A 19,252-nucleotide genomic window follows, 5' to 3' on the forward strand; every position below is an offset into this window, starting at 1 on the left:
ACAAATCTTCCTTTCTCCTGTTTCTTTCTGTCCTTGAAGGAATGGATGGAAAAACTGTAAGCATTAATATTTTAAGTAAATTAGTACACTAACACTGTGAGGCTTTATCCTGGCCTAGAACAGACTCAGATAAGAACAGGAACTTGTTGATCTGACCTAGGGCAGCTCCCATTTCTTACAACACTGGTGAAGAATAAAATTATGCTTTAATAAGAAAGATCCTGCCAGCAGACTTCAGAAATGTCAAGGTCATCCTCACACACAACTAATAGGAGATAATCTTCCAAGAGTTTCCAGTTTTCCAAACCTTTCAGGCTAGACAGCTTGTGAAAGGCCAAAGAAAGCGATGTACTAAACTTGGTAATGAGACCTCCACATCAAAAAACAAACCTGAGGTATGTAATACCAGCATGATTCAGAGGCAACTAGTGCCTCTGGGAGCCAACAACTGTTTGCAAACCACCGCATGGAGGACATACAAAGGTCAGCATCTGAAAAGGGAATGTGGTGGAGAGGGGAGAAAAGAAGAACAAAAACCTTTGTCTGCTTCCTCTTGTATTTACTTGACATTTGCTGAAATTACTCATTCAAGCCTTTCATCCCACACAGGCCACACACAGACACATGGTCTTACCAGTGGTCTGTGCTTCAAGTTTGTTGAACAGATCTCTCCAGGCTAGATCTTGGAAGAAGTTGTTGTATCTATAATCTACAGACCCCAGGTATTTGGCCACTGGATGAGAGCCTAAGAGAGAAAGGAAAACATGACAGCTGTTCTTCCCAGCCCCAAATATTGTATTCTTTAATCTGTAAGGAATTAAATTCCAAAATCAAAACTACACTAGAGACCCCAGAAATAAATTTCTTCCATAATAACCAAGTAATTTAGTCCAGCTTATCTTTACAAGAGCATGCAAATAAACTTTCCAGCAGAGAGACTGCTTCAACACCACCGATATCTTTCAGTGACATCTCCCTCTTTCTCCAGCCAAATTAAATTTTAAAAAGCCAAAGAAAACAGGACTGGGAAACTGCCGAGGAAATAAATGATCTGGAAGACATGGATGCCCTATGGCTCTCCATCTCAGCCTTGCAGCTTTGCAAGGGGCTTTCCCAGCAGCCCTTCCTGACCACAGCCTGCACCACAGCCAGGGCACCTCTGAAAAAGGAGTCAGATTCCTTCCTCCAAACACCATTTGCACACCACAGCTGTTTTACAACACCTCCATACACCATTTGCACACCACATTTATTTTACAATAGCAAGAAGAGGCAATTGTCTCCAACCAGGAAAAACAACCCAAGGAGGCTTGTTTAATTGGTGGAGAAGGGCTGAAAGTTTAATAAATAGGTTGGAATTCAAAACAGGAAGCAGAGTGCAAGGATTAGAGTCCCCCAGTGAATGCTGGCATACGCATCAGGTCCCTGCTTGCTCTGGCTAAGCCTTATGGCTCCTCTATGAACATAGAAAGACTTCTTTGCATGAAGTTTGTGTCTCCAGCCTCCAGCTTGCAGCCCTGGATGGAAATCTGACTCCATACTTATACTGGACAGGGAAGGCATATAAGTGACAAACTCTGCCTTGGTCGATGGTAAAAATTTCCCACGTGCAGTTTAGGCCACACATGTCCCCAGACCATACAACCCACTCTTCAACTACTCCCTCCAGTCTTTTTAACACATGAGAAGAGTTGTGCTTTCCAGTCTCCACAATTCAGTCACACTCAGTGTAAAGTCCTATACATTTACAATCAGCCATGAAGTAGCCTCAGGGTTCCTACCAATCATCTCATTTTTACCCTTCTTGCATACAAAGTTCTCACAACAAGCCACACTTCCAGGGACTTCCAGTTGAGTCATCAGCTGGTAACTGGTAACCTGACAGCTCCTCCCAGGAAGACCCAGTTGCTTAACTATACTCACCACCCTTCAAGTAAAGCTCATGGTGGAAAAACCCCAACTCTCTTCGCAGTGCTCCAGAATAGGGCTAATTTCCAGACTTCCAGGAAAGGTTCAAGCAGAAAGTCTCTGAACTTTCCTTGATGTCATTAGAGACTGTGGTCAAAGTTCTTTCCTGGACCCCACTGATCATGGCTACTTTCAGACCCATCATTTCTTTTTCAGTGGAGTTTTAAACAGTGCACTTGGCACAGCTCTGCATCATGCACTGGAAAAGCCTTCCCACATGCTGGGAAGACACACTGCATGGGGCAGATGCAGTTGGAAGCACGTAGTGACCACGTGCTTGAGACATCGAGGTCCCCAAGAAGTTCTATCCCTGGGAGCTAACTAAAATGCTAAAAAAAAACCCCATACAACCAAAATTATCCCCTACCTTTTATTTTATTTGCCCCTTTTCAGTTGTTTATATGCTGGTTTGGACATCAAAGGAGTCCTTCAGCCATAGAATCAGAAGCTGGAGTGAATCTCCCAGTGTGGATGCTTACAGACACTGAGCGTTTCTCATTGTTAATAAAATGCAGCATGTAGTTGTGAACTAAGCATGTAACACCACCTTAGGAAAAACTCTGCCATTCCTACTTCGAAGGTGCTGCTAACAGTAGGAAGTCTTTTCCCCTTAGACATTTCTGGCACAGTCACCATTCTGTCTTTGGTGCTTTTTTTAATTGTCAGAAAAGAGAGGTTGCTCCTCAATCACTTTTATGAGCTGCCAGGAAGCTGGCCAGAAATAAGCACTTGGTCCAACCAGGAATTACTGCAGACTTCTACGAAAAGGTCCTGTTAGAGAAGTTTCTATATTTAAAGTACATTTAAAAAGCATTCACCATTCTGAAGCAGTTCCATTAACAAAGTGCTTTGGTAATTTCCTTTTCATTCCAAAAGAAAGTTCTAAGTTTGAAAAAAACAACACAAAAGACACAATAGCTACATCTTGTATTTCACTTTCAAAGAGAATATTTTCAGACCATTAAAGACTGCAGGACAGAAAACTCTTCTTCTGAGGCCAGGAGACAGCACACAAGGACCAAAGCCCTTGGTCAAACAGACTCTCATTCAAAGCACATTTAACCTTGCAGAAATATTTATTTTGTTTTTACCCCCTAAGGGGCTCTCTTTTCTCGTCCTGCCAACCGCTCTGGAAACTAAATGCCTTCCTTTCTGAAGGATTTAGCTCTCTTCCTCTGCATTTTTCATTTGACTTCTGCAAATCAACAGCCTAACCACACTGTTCGTGGTGCCTGGCAGCAGCTTCTGACTCCTACCACAACTGCCATGAGCTGGTCACAAACCTAGAAGACTTCGAAAATACTGAGAAAAAGTGATTTTCAAACACCGTCACCCAAGTCCTTCATTCACACAATCCGAGCCTCGGACTAGACTGGCTTCTGACATCATGCCCTTATACCACCAACACTGCTCAGATACCCCTGCTGACAAGCATCAGTGACTGCCTGGCTTCCCAGGCCTCACTGCTACAACATTCCTCACATTTCTAACAAGACCCCTAACATTATCATCAGTCCACTCAGCATCCCCCAACACACGCAGCCCAAGCTAAGTTAACTTTCCAGCCAGGCAGGCTTATTGACTGCTGGAAAGACAGAGATAAAGTGCTGGAAAACTGAAGGAAAAACCTGAAGAGAACAGCATGTAAAGGAAAGGTCAAAAGATACATGTAATTTGAATAATTTCATCTCTCAGCAGTTTCACAGCATTTAAAAATTTTCAAACCCCCTTCCTCCATATAAACATTTATTGTGTCAGCCTCAGAGAAGCCAGAACAGTTACTGCTCAGGGAAACAGGGTGCCCAATGAATTTAAGATTTCAGCCAGGGAAAGAGCTTCTACAATGTTGCTCTGTGTATTCATTGTACTGTGATTAAAAGATACATAGGAGCCTCCCCTTATTGGAGAAGTATTCAATCCCTTACTTCAAACAAAATGTTTACAAGCAGACTTTGGCATCAAGAAAGTAAAGATGGAATTCACACATGCAAACGCAGCAACACAAGCATTACACAATACTATGACAGCATGACGTTTGCCTCATTTAACAGCCATATACCAAGATAAAGTTTCCACAAAGGCTTTTCCTGAGGGAACACATCCCACTTAACCCGTTCATCTTTCTAAGAAGAAAAATTGATCCTTATTTACCTAGAGGGATGATCAAAAATCTCATGTAGCCAAGCCAGTCTGGGGTTTTGTGAGACAGCTGCTCTACAAAGAGCCTCAATACAGCACTGAGGTAATTCTGGGCTCCGGCCACTGCAATTTTAATTGGGTTTGGAGGCTGCGAATTGCAGTTACAGCTAGATAGAAAAAGAGGAAACATTCATAATTGTGCTTCCAACCAGACATTTCAGAACAAGTAAACAAACCTGTTTAATAGCAACTACAGCAGAAGAGCAGAATACACAAAGCGGTATCACCAGTGATTAGCAGCAGCTTCAAACATTATTAATGAAATGCAACATTGTTCAGTATTTTCTTAATTGGCCTCCTTGGTCCTTCTTTCACATGTTTGGATTATCTAAAGAGCTGGACTCAACTATCTAGGTTAGAATGTACTTGCTGCAACTAACTGCTGCGTCAGAGACCATACTTGGGTACCTACAGCCCTTAGCAGGTACCTAGGGAACACCTTGAGGACTTAATCTGGGAATTACCGCAGGGGTGCATGGGAAGAACTATTTAAAAACCTACCTATTAGGTACATATTTTGTATGCTTTACTGCTTATTAGATCTGACCCGTGAGGCAGCCTCCAAAGCACAACCTTTTAAAATCACTGGTGTTGACGAAAGAAATGTACCTTCACACACATGGCAGAATAGCAAGAGTGTGCAGGGCTGGCGAGTGCCGAAGAGTCACACAACTCTGACTTCAGGAGAGTATACTAGGGAGAAGTATTGGAAGGGAGAAGTATTTCACAGCTATTGGGAGAACTCCCTGGGCACGGGGGCACAGAAGCCGAGGGGCTTTTAGAGCTGAGATTCAACAAACCACACAAGCAAAGTGAAAACTTACTATCTCTGTATCCTGGAGACAATAGTGCTGAAAGCTGCCTGAATATCCGCTGAAGAGCATGTGCAGACCACTGGCAAGGTATGCTTTTGCAAGACATCTGACAGATACTGAGGAAAGAACAGAACATTTTGTAGTCTTTTTTTTGCTACAACTTGTCACAAGAAAATCCGCCTGCCCTAGCCTCCTAGGTATTCTCACACCCAAGCGCAGGCACTTTCACCGTGCCCAATTTGTAAGTCATACGGCTATTTCTCAAATACCTCATCTTTGTGAATCAGCCAAAGGAAAGCTCTTCCTCTAGAAAAATGGAAACATTGCACCTTCTTGATAAACACTAACACTATACCCAAAACACAGCAATGACAACTATATAACAGCAATAGTTTACAGCTGCAGGGAGCAGGACAGCAACAGGTCATTCACTTAGCAGGCAGCACTGCGTAAGAGCACATGCTGCCTACTCGCCTCCTTCTGGAACTGCAGTTGCTTTTCTCCCTGATTTCAAAAGGACTTAAACTAATGCAATGTTCTGGCTACCCTCAAGCACTAAAAACGCGCTCCTCATGAGACTTTTTCCTTTCTGTGCAGCTAATGGCAAACAACGCAAACAAGTTAACACAGACCTCAGGTATATACGGACACAATGAAACTCAGCAATCACCTCAAGCTTTCAAATTCCACACCACTAATCTGTACACTCCAGCCAATGCTACCTTCATGTCCTCTGGTACTGCAAGCACAAGCTGCTAGAATTACTGGAAGATGACCTACAACGACTGATGCCCATCTCCAGAAAGCATTTTTCTACCTTCCAAGTACAGAGAAATGAGAACCAGTAGATCAGCTGGTATTTTTGCTCCCTCAAACATCGAGACCCTAGTTCTTCCAGAAGCAGAAAGCCAAACCAGACAATGTAACTCTATGAGCCTGGCATAAGTTCCACAGGCCACAGTCACCCTGCGCACATTTATTGGTCCTCTTCCATGTACATCTTACTGCTTTCCCAGACTAAGCTCCCAAAAGGAGCAAAGCTCGTTCCAAACCTGTAACCACCCCATGTTGACAGCAGAAGAAAGGACTGCTCAGGGTTCTCCTTATACAACTATCACTCTACTAGAAAAAACAGGGTGACATACCTGCAGCCAGGAATCACAAGCATGTGTGCAAGGCAACACAGAGCTGACCTGAAATATTTCCTCCTGTGCTCACCACCTGTGCCTAGAAATCTCAGCCTAAACCACAGGTCAGCCCTCCCTGCCTCCTTTGTCCCAGACTACTACAGCTGAGAAGTAAGGCTCTTGAGTGCAAAGCTCTAGCCGGTCCCAGTGTGCTGCTAACCAGAAGGAACAGCATTTCATGGAAGAGGAAAGAAAACAACTCTGTTGGAAGACTCAGGTGGGAAAGCTTTACAAGATTCACAGCATCTCCTGGTCAAATGAAATCCAATCTGTAGGCACTGAACACTTAGTATGCTGCCAGCCCCCACGCACCACCACTGCTCTTCCAACCAAGCAGCAGAACCTACTTGGTTAGTGGTAGAGCTCAAGGCCTGTCCATTCCTGAGGAACAGTGAAGGAGAACTGTGCTTCAGGTAACGTCTTGTGCCTTTACCTGGCCTTGCCAGTCAGAAGTATTGACAAGAATAATGTTTTCTGGCAGCTGGTCATCGGAAACCAGGATGTGATTTAGTTGGTCATACACCGTTTTCCTGGGGATCTGGAAATAAAGACAGACAAGAGAACAGTAGGAGACGTCAGCTCTAATTGTCAAGCCACCAGATCGAGCCCTTGCAGTTCGTAAGAGGTGGCTGCGCATGGCCAGCTCCCCTGCAGGCCCCTTTATTAGCCACCTTGGTTTCACTGGCCATTACTCTTTCTGCCATTCACTTTTACTTACATCACTTCATACCAACAGCAGCACAAGAAATTTTGGATTCATAGAAGCTAGGAACAATCTCCTTCAAGAAGGGGATTAAGTGTGTCCCACAGCTAACAAAAGAATGGCACATATGCTCTGCACAAGTCAGTCCCCTTTGGAAATGCCCAGCAATTTGCCTTATTTCAAAGGAGTTATTCATCAACACAGCCCTGTTAATTTCTCATCATAACAATCTGTTCCAGTGCTTTCAGTTTATGGTGGGCTGACAAAGCAATAAGCTGGCAAAACCCAGCAGACTGAATTGTCAAGGTTTAAGCTGAACCCAGGACAAGATGTAAGGTATGATATCAGCCAAGCCAAATACCCTCTTGCCTGAAGCTGCAGGGCCCAGATCTCTTCCAGTAGAGATGACACTTGGGCCACAAGGAAAGGAACCACAAGAGACAGTTGGGTAAGAGGAAAAACTATGGGTGGCTGAAGAGACAGCAATCTTTTTCACACCTGTAAGTGGTGTCGCGTGTCTGGAGAGCGTTCATTGTCCAGGCTGTTTGCTCTCTCGTTCTGTGGCCTCACGGGCTGCCTCTCCTTCAGAGATGTACTCCTTCCCCGACGTCCAGTCTGCTTCCCTTCAGACCTGCTAGAGAGATGTGCTCGCATTCCAGACCTGGCTTGTATGATATATGCATCCCCAAAATGCCAGATCACCCAGTCTGGCAACCTCAACAATGTGTTGGGAGGCATTAGGGAATCATGCACATAGACCTGAGTTAGCTTAAGATCTATCTGCTAATTCTGCTTCTGATAGTGCAGAGCACAGAGTACAGCTACAAAGCCTGGTCCCAGGCAGACTTCCACAGCCCAAGCTAAGACCCACACTTCCACCCTGCTATTGCTACACAAGTATAACAGGATCCAGCCAAGCAAATAGCAGTCACACACCCAAAAGCAGCACAGAAATACTTCTTCAAAAGAATATCTATCTGTTTGCATAGAACTGGAGAAACTATATGGTGGAGTTGCTTAAGCCATATTTAGTACCCAGTTTGGGAAAGTTCAATAGGGCATAAGCTAGACTTAACAACCACCCTTAAAGCCAAAATCTGCATCAGACATTGACTTAGAAGCTACAGAGTTGCACAAAAACTTCCTTGGACATGGAGTAGGTACAACAAAGGAAACACGAGCAACCTCGGAGCAATGCTGCCCTTCAGGTTTCTGAGCATTCATTTATTAAGTGCTCAAGATCCATCACTTAAGTGCTTGGACACAAGGAGGGTGTCCTTGCAGTCAATGGCTTAAGGCCATCATGAACAAATGTTAGCAATGAGTTGCAGCCCTGCAGCAGGCGCAGTGCTGCATCACCACTCTACCTGGTGGATGGGATAATGAGGGACTCTGTCTTGGTGATCTTCCCGCTGGGTGGGAGCTTCTCAACAAACACATCTGGTGTGGGAAGTTCAGCTTCAGGGACCTCAGCTTGCTGGTTAGGCTCCTGCAAAAACACAGGGAACCAATTCATCAGGAACAAACCCTCCCCTAGGTCTCACTACCACAAGGGCTAGCAGGAGGCACACCAGCTTATCTCTGTCTGGGTCACGTTCAGCCTTCCTCTTCCAGACATGCTAATCACTGCCAAGGGGAGAAGCCAATACTGGCTATCTAGGGCTCCCAGTTCTCAGCTCTGCCTTCCTCACAAGTGAGATGGAGGGAGAAAAAGTGCCTAGATATGCTCTATGGAAAAGGCACTCCACCAGCTCAAAGCTAGAGACATGTCTTCTCATGAAATGCAGATTAATTCAGTCTAGCCAAATGAACTAGCAGAGCGAGGAATGTTACAAACTGCATACCCACAGCAGAGCAACTTGAGCTTTGCAATTTTTATCCCAGGATCAGCTCAATTTCTGCCAATTCAGCTGTAAGTAACACCTCTGTCTGATAAAATGAATATTTTTCAGGACAAGGCACATGCTCAGTAGCATACTTCAGGGCAGCCTTACTCAAACCAAGAGAAAGGCTGTTTCAACAGAAAGACACGTACAGCATTTAAGTTTCAAAAAACTGAGACACAAGAACCTCCAACAACCAAGGTCAGGAGGAGAGCTGAGCACTATCTTCACTGCAGCTAACGTTACTAAGTTGTGTTGCATATGAAACTATATGGACAGACTGACACATAGCACAGAATACAGTTCACAGCTGACACCCAAACTGTCAGGAGTTACATTAACAAGTGTCTTTTCAACTTACATAAGAGACAGTGTCAGAAATACTGTCGCCTGCATGCTTGGTTCCAAGACTCTTTGTCTTTTCAGGCACTTCTACCTGCTTGAGAGGAGAAAAATCATTAGGAGCTATGGCACCAGCACAGCTTTCAGCCATGCTCTCTGGACCAGGCCGTTAAAAAGACACACTTCTCTGTGTAAACACTGCACAGCTCTGCAGGATGACCAGGAGTGCTTCCTGGTCACACCAGGAACAAACACATCCGTGTGGGATGGGCAAAGCAGTAGCTGATACACAGTAGAGGTAAGGAAGTGCCCTGGAATAAGACTGATATTCTATGAGCCTAACATGCCCATCCATGAGGAGATGGAAAAGGGGCTGAGCTGCCCCTCACCGTTTGCTCCCAGCCAGCATGAAAAGAACCCCAACAGCAGTAAGGTAAACCCTTCTCCAACAGTGTCAGTCCCAAAAGCTCCCAGGCAACATCTCCCATCCTGGCAGACACTTCAAGTACATGTGAAATGAGAGCTATTCATACTGTTAGCAAGTATGCAACACATAACCTAAAGAAGTCCCCCTTGAGTTAATACAATTATTGCTTAAAACAGAACCCCAAACAAACAAAACAAAAACCACCATAAAAACAAACAAAAACACCCACCCCAAAAAAAACCCACAACATGAAAGCTCCCTCAAATAAAAACAAAAGCCCCACAACAACAAAACCACAACCAAAAAAAACCACCCAAAACCAAACCCCCAAACATGCCCCCTCTCCATGTTTTCTTAGCAGAAAATTTGTATCTCTGCATTCAAGTCTCTGGAGGAAGTCAGAGAGAGTGCTTTAATTTGCACCGTTCTCTATTTGCATGTGTAAGTCTGCTATATTACCTGCAGATAGATAACCTTCATGAAACATGACTTACAGGACTTGATGGCTCTCTCTGGCTCCTGATGCTGTGGATGCTACCAATTTCTGTCTGAGAGCTGGAGTGTGACAGTCCTTCAAAATAAGGTCTGAACACAGAAAGAAAAAACAGTTTCTTATTATCAAAACCACTAACAAGAGAAAGTCCACCACATTCACAGCAAAGCAACGTGACTGTTCCCAGGGTGTCTCACTGCTCCGCAGTGGTTCCAGTGAAATTTATAGGCTATTTCTGAAAGGATAGGGAGGTCTCCAGGACAGCAAGAGAAGCCAGAAAGCCCAGGGACCTCTGCCTAGACCTGACACTAACTGGTAAGACTTCCATCTAATGGATCCAATGTGTCACCTATCACACATCATACTTATAAAGCCCTTCCTAGGAATACTTGCTTGCCCCCAGACTACACACCAAACAGCAGAAAATCAACAGTGCGCATGCAGGTCCAGCTTTTTCCCATAGCAGAACAGAATTGCACATTCACCCCACAGGAGCAGTTGTGCCCTCACTACCCCAAGCACAAGGTGCAAAGTTTGACACTGCAATTCTTGTTTCAGCTTTGCAAATGCTGACTGAACGACATGCCAGCCTAGACAGTGTCTAACTCTTGACTGAAATATAGCAAGTAGAGCTACTGCCCCACACGGATACTCTGCTCCTGCGGGTAAGTGACTCCTGGTACTACGCATATTATTTCCAGCTTGCATCTGGATTTGGCTGCCAGCCCTGTGATCCGATTACAAAGTCACTCAGGAAGATAAGGTAGCACATACAATCAGGTTGTGCTTCCATGTAAAAAGGCAGCTCATCACACCAGCTACAAGAGTCAATTACAATTTAAGGAACTGATTTTTTTTGGTTGTTCTTGTTGCAGGAAAAACCTGCTTACAAGCATCAGCATTTATCACATCCTTTCAAGATGTGAACACAAGAACTGGACCCAGAAAACCACAAAGTGTCTCCTCAGGACCAGACACAGTAAGTTCTTATTCCAGTAATATTCCTGTAATCACATATCCCAGAACAGCTGCCTCCAGGGAACAGGACATGAGCTCTCAGTGTGTACAGTACAACATTCTGGCTTGTTTCAAAGCATATGCTTACCTTATCTACTTTCAAATTCCTTCGAGGTAGGGTCTACCAACTTGCAATACATTGGGTCAAGCTCCAAATGCCTTTAAAGGCAGGAGCTCCATCACTTACCACTGCTGCCCCAGCATATCCTTGACATCTTCTGGCTTGCTGATAGAGAGCACGTCGCTCCAGACTCAAAACCTATTCTCAGCCCAATTAGGATATTCAACATTAATTATGATTATGACAGCTGGCAATTACCTGGCATTTACAGATACTGTATTGACCAACTGCTGTGGTAGGCTTTGCTTTAGAGCCACCACAACACTGAAGGCCTGAGCATGCAACCACATGCCAGTCAGAAGCATGAGTGCAGCTCAGTCATGTTTTCGGTCTTTATTTGGCAGCACTGTGACACAGCTCTGTCAGCTCGGGGTTCAGCATCTGCTTAACACCCTGAGCCAGTGATCCCTGGCTCAGCTTCACAGTGCTGTGATTATCCATATGTCAGTGTCCACAAAAGCTAGTTCAGAACACGCTTGCACTGATCTATGTGTGCTGCAGTCAGTCCCCTTGAGCCCAGAGAGGCTCCTTTGTTTCCCACAATTCTGCTTCCCTAATGTCTGCAAAGACCCTCTTTCCACAGAGGGTCTTATCAGCTTTTCCAGAAAGACACAGTCTGCTTTTTCCATCCCTGCCTCTATTTCTGCAGCTTCCAACCATGTCTCCTTCTGCCTTAGCACAGATGTCCTGGCTGTTTCTACCACCTCTTCAAAACAGCTGGTTCAATTCTACTGCCTTCCAGTCAGCAGCTCCTACCCTTGTGCTCAGGTAGCAGGGCAAGCAAAACATCTGCACAAGAATCAAGGAAGAAGTGAGACTAAAAGGAAGTAAGACCCCCACACACTACCTCCAGCTCACAAGCAGCAATTCACATTGTAACAGCACATGCTAGGGCTCCAAGACCAGGTCAAGATGAGGAAAAAAAAAAAAGCCAGGATGGAGGGGTGGGAATAGCAAGAACACCTAATCTGTGCTGACACTGGACACAGTCTCTCTCTGGCCCAGCTTCAGCCTCCCCACACTTACTTTAACTTTGGCTTTGGAGTGCTCAAGACACTGTCATCATCCTCCATTTCTGGCCCGCTGTCACTCGGGTTCTCTATATCCAGTGTGTCATACAGAAGGTCCAAGTCCTCCTCCACCTCTGGAACGTGCTCTGCCGGGTCCTGCTCTGAATCCAGAACCTACACACAGGACAAAAGCAGGCATCGCTGACTCAGGTAGGAGCCAGACTGATCCCATGTCACCTGAGCTGCCCCGGGGAATGCAGCACACCGGACTTGGGAGCAAGATTCTGTTTGTAGTGCAAGGATATTATATCCAACAGAAACATTAAGTATACGAGAAACCTTTGCTTTGGGTCAAGCTTGTCAGCATCTGGTTAAGCAGAAGTTACCTATTGGACTAAGCATCCACAAACATGCTATTAACCACAGATTATGTGCATTATTCAACCCCCTTCTACAAACAAGGCTTTGAAAAGACACCTAATGGAGTCCCAGTTTTCTGAGAACAAGATCAGAAATGCAGTACTCCCAACAGTCTTGGGTTTTACTGAAAAAGTTGCCATCACACCTCCTGATTTGATAACCAAGAAGGTAGAAATGACAAAAATGCCCACAGGACGTGCCTGAAACCTGGACAAGCATCAGCTAGACCAACATGCAAAGCCCAAGAGAACAGGTATTTGCACAAAACTTCCACAGGCTGCTTCATGTATACACCACAGTAAGCAGGCACAAGGTGCGCAGTAAGTGCGCAGGGTGCTGACTCTGCTGAGCTAACTTGGGAAGAACAGCAAAGCTAACAGGGCTGTCTGGAAGCATAAGGAAGCATGAGGAGTTACTCGCTCTTTCCCACAAGCCACAAAATCGACACACAGCCATAAAGCCAATTGAGATGCTAACTGTTTTTATATTAGATAGTTAATGTTACACAGGTTTCTTGAGTTTTGGATCTCGGCTCTGACCGGAACACTGACTCTCCTGTGAACCCATGCTCCCTTATCCAAGTTTTTCATGTCTTGCCTGGCTGTTCTAGTAAGATGATCAAACAGGCTGGGATTTAACTTCACAAGCAATATACTCCTTGTATACTTGTCTTTGAAATGGTCAAAGATAATTCTAAACCAGTCTGCAAAACTAATGGGTACATACACAGCTGCCATAATCTGCTTTTGATAAAACTTGATCTAGAAAATGTTTGATGACATTTTAAAGTTGGCCCTCAAGCCTTCATGCAAGGCCAGGGTGTAAGGAAAGGTCACATCCACTGCAGATGTGAAAACAAAATGAAGGGAACTAGGGGGAAACAGAAGAGTGTTCCTGACAACTGAAGCAAGATGCACCAAGCAGAGGGCAACACACAAGACAGGAAGGCTTATAGAATGAATTACTTACCTCATCAGACACTTTGAACCTCTTCAGCAATGCCACAACCTTCTGCTTGAAGTTTTGTTGCTGCAAGTCAAAGACACTTTTACATAAGTAAAGCATTAAGTAAACATTTTTCTCCCAGTCTGCAAAACGCTCAGACACATCTGACACTGGTGCTGTAGCTGCTGCTTCAAATCAAATAACTCCTGACATCACAAACCAAGTCTCTGCTGTTCTTATGTTGAAATTGGCTTTTCCACATCTACTATGAACTTTCTTTCCTGCACTACAACAAACCAGATCACACTCCACCAAGCAATGTAGATCTCCTGGCTCTGACAGATGGCACATTACTCTTGGGTGGACACAGGAGATAAATCATTTTATCTGCCAGATCTCCTCCTGCACTGACAAACCTAATACACACACTCTGAAGAAAAGATGAGATGTGCTGGTACAGAGGTGGCATCCCTGTGTCAGGAGGAAAGGGAGGAGAAAATGGCTGGCACCAGGCCCCTAAACCCAGTTTTGCATCAGCCCCACATCATGCTGGAGATTCAGTACCAGTTCAGAGATCAGGGCTAGAAAGATATTATTCTTATTATGAGAAAGCTGCTTAAGAACCAAGTGGTCCATTTTGTCCTGGCTGGTCACTGACTCCTGAAAACAACATTAAGGACACCAAGGATAGCAACCAGCATGCTCCTGGTATCAGAGAGGATCTTTTTAGTGTCAGATTCAGGTCAAAATAGGGTTTATTTCAGAGATTATCAAAACATGGATTTCAGAAATAGCCTTATGGGAGGTAGGATGATCTCCAAACTTACTCCTAGGTCCAAAAAAAAACCTAGACTACCTTGGCAATTCTGAGTTACTGTCATCACAGACTTCAAGCACACTGGTATAAGCAAAAAGCTGTGTTATGGCATGGTCAAGCACAAGTCACTGCTCTGCAGAAGGTATGAGCTTTACAGGCATATGCATGCTTGCTTAGAGAGGCTGGATAGCTGCATGTGACTAGCCAAAGCCTTCAATATCCAGCTACTTCTACTGCAGCACCCCACGCATTAAATCAGGTTCATCTGTCAAGCTCAAGCCCCTGACTGAGCTACTTAACTTCATTCTGAAACCTTCCCACTGGCCTCTTCCACGCACAGTACAAACAGAAGAGCTTCCCTTCACTTAAAGCTACTTTCGGGACTTACATGAGTGTGGATTCTGCACTGGCTTCTTCATGGGGGTGGAAATTAATTTCATACCCTTACACAATTTTTGGAGCTTCTTAACCTGACAGCCAAAGGATACTCAAGACAGCACACAGACACATCTTGGATGGCCCCACTCTCTGAACCTGCTGGTTTTGCCAGCTCTTCATATGCTGTGACCATGCCCCCCAAGCTCTCTGCTGAGCCGGCATTTCTAGTACTGCTGCCCCCATAAGCCACATGCACCGTGCATCCTGGCACATCCCCATCAGTGTTAGTAAAACTAATTTCCACCGACCCTGGTTATGGACGTCGTTCTTACTATCGATCTCCGCTGCTTCTTGGGCTTCCCCAACTCGTACTCATCATCATCCAAATCCTGAACAGAAAAAGGATTCCTGCATTACCTTTGTGATTTGGAGACACATGAACATTTATGTGACAAAAACGTTCCTTCTATGAAGATGAACCTGCTGCTTTGTCTTCCAGGCATTTAACATTTGCCTTAATTGCAGTTATGATGGCAAAGGGAAAACTAAGTGAACCAGGTCTGCAGAGAGCCAGGAATAACAGCTTAGAGAAGAAAAACAGACCTAGTTCTGCGTTCAAGGAACAAGGATAGTCACAGCCCCCCATTTCAGGGGGTACCTTTCTCAGTACCTTCCAAAGGAGGAAGGCAGCTAATGCCTGAGTCTCAAGGCAAGTAACACCCAAACTTGAAAACATCTCACATCTAGCCAGAGGACTTATTTTATATAAGGCATTAAAGACTATGACTGACTCAGGCCCCACTGGCCCTTTAATTACAGCTGGGGATCTAGTTGGGTTCTTCAAATCCAATCAGTATTACAAAAGTGATCAACTGATGCCTTGACCATTAAGCTGACAAATACACAAAGATGCTAATGTTTACTGTTTAGAGGGAGCTCAAGTCCAAACACATGAATAGATAAATAACAGCATGGTGGAAGAAATGGGTTACTGTGCAGGCCTTTTGTCACTGCAGCTAAACACTTGGTGACAGTCCTGCACTGTCACGGTTTAGTTAAATAGGCTTTTAGTTTCAAGCATGAGCCAAGAGTGTATACACTACACTGAAGCCCTCACAGGGAGAAGCCCTAAACAGTACCTGGCCCTGTACGGCATCATCACTGGCCTCCTGCTCAGAAGAGAAGCTCTCGTACTCTTCCTCGGAATAGTTGTCTGAAAGGGAAGGAAAGATGGGAGAGATCCTGTGAAACTTCTTTAAGGCAAGTGTCTCATCTCAGAAGCAGAGAAGGCCAACTAACAGTCACAAATCAAGAAAGGAAGCAGACAAGGAGATGCTTGTTGGTTTATCTTAGTTTATCTCCTATCTGCGCTAGAACCAGTGAGATGGCACTGGAATAGGCTGCCCAAAGAAGCAGTAAGTGCCCCATCCCTGGCAGTGTTCAAGGCCAGATTGGACAGAGCCTTGGGCAACATGGTCTAGGGTAAGGTGTCCCTGCCCATGGCAGGAGAGTTGGAACTTGATGATATTAAGGTCCTTTCCAACTCTAACTGTTCTATGATTCTATGGGAACCACCTGGAGGTAAGGAATAAGGAGAAACACATTTAATAGGAAGGAAGGAGCAGCATACAGATAAGGCTTCTTGAAACACTATCCCCTTCTATCCTGGAAAGAACCACCTGGTAGACAGCAGCAAATAAAGAGGTTTCCTCAAAAGGGAGATAACTTTTCCCTCTGACATGGGCATAACTGACTTAAAGGAGCAAGTGAGACATGCCAGGAGAGTCTAAATCCTTTACTGAAAGGAGACTTCAGGTGATCTGCCTGACCTCAGGCAACAACACACAAGCACCTGTGTGCACTATCTTCAACAGGTCACTCTTCTAGCAGTGAGCAGAAGGCTAGTACCACAAGCAGCAACACAATGACTTTCCTAAATGGTGCACAACACCATGGATTTACATTCATCAAACCAGGCCATACGTCCACAGCGTAACATGTTGCAGGTTTACAGGCCTCACCTAAGTTAATGATATTTACTGTAGAATGCTCAAAGGAAAAAGAAGTTGGAAGAGTATCTTAAATGCAAATATCCTGAATATAACACCTTTAGCTGGGTGAGAAACTACAGGTTCTCAGCACACCCACCAGTAATGCTGGAAGGGCACTGGTGAGAGCACAACTAACCCTTGCTGGATGGCTGAGGCCTGGTGTGATGCAGGAGAAGCTTTGACAATTCAATCTCCCACTCGGGTCACACTCTCTGGGGACATAGCAACAGGTTAAAAACATGTTAATTTTCTTTGTTAAAAACCTTTTCATTTTCTTTGCATTAATCAGTCATAGACACAGCAACTTAGGCAAAAGAGTTCTTATTTGGCCCAGAAAGCATCTAAGCCCAGGTGGTGTTTAACTTCAGCTAGTTCAGCAAAACAGTGGTCTTCAGAGCATGTGGTTGTATTCTTACCTGTAGACTTGATTTTCTGGCTGGCCTGCATTGTGCTGTCTTCATGGTCAATTGGCTGACTGGACAAGGAGAAGATCCAGATTTCTGCTACCTTCACTGCAGCCTCTTTGATGTTGCTGAAAAGGCTCAGAACTTGGCCACCTTCTGTTGGGTGCTGCATGACCTGGGACAGGAATGAAGTGGTACGAATTGGCCTTTAAATGTATTTAAACTTGCATAATTTGCATACTATGAGAGATTTACATTAATAGAGTTACTCCACATTTCCAAGTACAGAAGCAAGTCAACACCCTGCAACTGCAGGAGCCACTTGCAAGCAATATTCAATGCTAGTTGAGATTTTGACTACTAAGGGAAGCAATGAAGGAAGCAAAAAACATTCTGAGCTTCACAGTTGATTACCTCATGCTTGAAGCACAATACTCGATACCTCATTACTATGTATTTGCTTTCATGGCGCAGTACTGATTTGAATTATCAAGTTACCAACGTTCTGAACACCTAATGAAGGAACTTCACTTTGTGTTAAAGCCCATCAGAACAGCCATTAAAGGCAAAATTTAATGGCAAGATACAGATGCAAAGTGCTTCCTAAAGCAAAAAATCCCACTCCAGAGAGCTGGCATCTGAACCTCAGAGGAGCTGGCCACTCCAGGCCAACGAAGCAGTGGGTCATGAAAAACAAGACAAATGGTTGAGGCAGAGGGACATCTCAGTGTGGGTTTCTCCTCCATTTGACACTTACACGGTTCTTCCCAGAACCTAAGACTTACGTCCTTCTCTTGCCTTACTGGAGTCCAAAAGTGCATCCCCATGCCTGTACCTCAGCTTTATAACATACGCCAGGCTGCTTTGTCAACTCCTTGTGTGGCTTTAAAAAGACCTGATCTGATGAGGAACAAATACCCCCCTGCTCTTGAACTCTGCTCAGACTCACAACTCCAATTCATTGCTTTGTTTTAACAGCTAAGAGAACTCTATTTTTCAGAAATGTGTCAGTGCTGTTGGGGGTCATCATACCACAAACTACAAAGGAGGCTTGTAAAATCTGTTTTCCTCAAGTCTTCAATTTCAGAAATAGCCCAGATGAGCTGGAGAGTAACTATGCCCTAACAGTGCACCTTTGAAAATTTCTGACCTTCTAACCTCAGTCAGCTGACATTGCAAAAAGGCCTAAGAAAAACCACATGCAGCAGCAGCAAGTGCCCAACACTTACAGGTTCACTGACGGGTCTCATTAATGGAGCCACATGTTTTCTGCTTTACAGCAGTATTTAATTTCTAGTCTTAAACAAACCAAACATCATACACGAAAAATGTCAGCTACAACACAGCTACACATCGGAATTTGGCCAGTTCAAATGGGGAATTCACCATCTACTGCAAGTTGAAGGGAAACTGAACTCACACACAAGGAGCAGCCTTTATAATTCATTATTTAGTGTAGTAAAAAGTCACCACAGCATAACACTAGTTTATTTTGGATGGAAATGATTTTTTCATCAGACTGCATTCTGTGAACAATGCTGGTGTTAACCTGAACTTGCTACTGCTAAGTCCATCTGTAAATACTCAGAAACAGAAACAGCAGAGATTAAGCAGGGCATGAAATACTGAAGCATGGAGCTAAGCCATTCAGAAAGCCTTAGTGAATAATTTATCCATACTTGATTCCAGCATTAATTTTCAGATGCAAATCTGAAAATGTTATCATTTACCTCTCATGAATAGAACTCCAACCAAATTATCAAGTCCTGAAATAAGAACTGCAAAGTGTGTTTCGAGCAAAACAAAAGTACTTTATCCTTAACTTCCATACAGTAGCACAGAGAAGCACAGCAAACCTTGCTTTAACTTTAGCAAGTTAGGGTTGGAAGGTTTGCCTGAATGACCCTGTCTGTCTTGTTCTTAAGAACAAGAACTTAAGATCTGGAGCCTGTAACTCTAAAAAAACCCCCAAAGTCTTCACAAGGTGAAAAGCTAGTCTTGTGAAAGCTTTAGCTCTCAATATACTATCCAGAAAATGTCCAATATTATCACTCAGTGGTAAAATCTGTTTA

General features: G+C 44.3%; 1 protein-coding gene across 5 annotated transcripts in view; it reads right to left on the bottom strand.

Annotated features, from left to right (window-relative positions):
* The window catches only part of PACS2 (phosphofurin acidic cluster sorting protein 2), an 81,196-nt gene that overhangs the window by 25,396 nt on the left and 36,548 nt on the right, over nt 1-19,252 (bottom strand). For 2 of the 5 annotated variants that reach the window (XM_065673915.1, XM_065673913.1), the window contains exons 5-17: nt 17,193-17,355; nt 15,865-15,938; nt 15,034-15,114; nt 13,555-13,614; nt 12,182-12,339; nt 10,019-10,109; nt 9,117-9,194; nt 8,240-8,361; nt 7,371-7,506; nt 6,603-6,707; nt 4,992-5,098; nt 4,120-4,274; nt 635-745 (exon numbers count right to left, since the gene is read on the bottom strand). In XM_065673915.1, the coding sequence (XP_065529987.1) occupies nt 635-745; nt 4,120-4,274; nt 4,992-5,098; nt 6,603-6,707; nt 7,371-7,506; nt 8,240-8,361; nt 9,117-9,194; nt 10,019-10,109; nt 12,182-12,339; nt 13,555-13,614; nt 15,034-15,114; nt 15,865-15,938; nt 17,193-17,355 (1,441 nt within the window). The remainder of the gene's footprint in view (nt 1-634; nt 746-4,119; nt 4,275-4,991; nt 5,099-6,602; nt 6,708-7,370; nt 7,507-8,239; nt 8,362-9,116; nt 9,195-10,018; nt 10,110-12,181; nt 12,340-13,554; nt 13,615-15,033; nt 15,115-15,864; nt 15,939-17,192; nt 17,356-19,252) is intronic. The other 3 variants (XM_065673912.1, XM_065673911.1, XM_065673910.1) reach the window with 3 other exon arrangements.

This window comes from Lathamus discolor, chromosome 3, assembly GCF_037157495.1.
Source record: "Lathamus discolor isolate bLatDis1 chromosome 3, bLatDis1.hap1, whole genome shotgun sequence".
In the NCBI taxonomy this organism is placed as follows: Eukaryota; Metazoa; Chordata; class Aves; order Psittaciformes; family Psittacidae; genus Lathamus; species Lathamus discolor.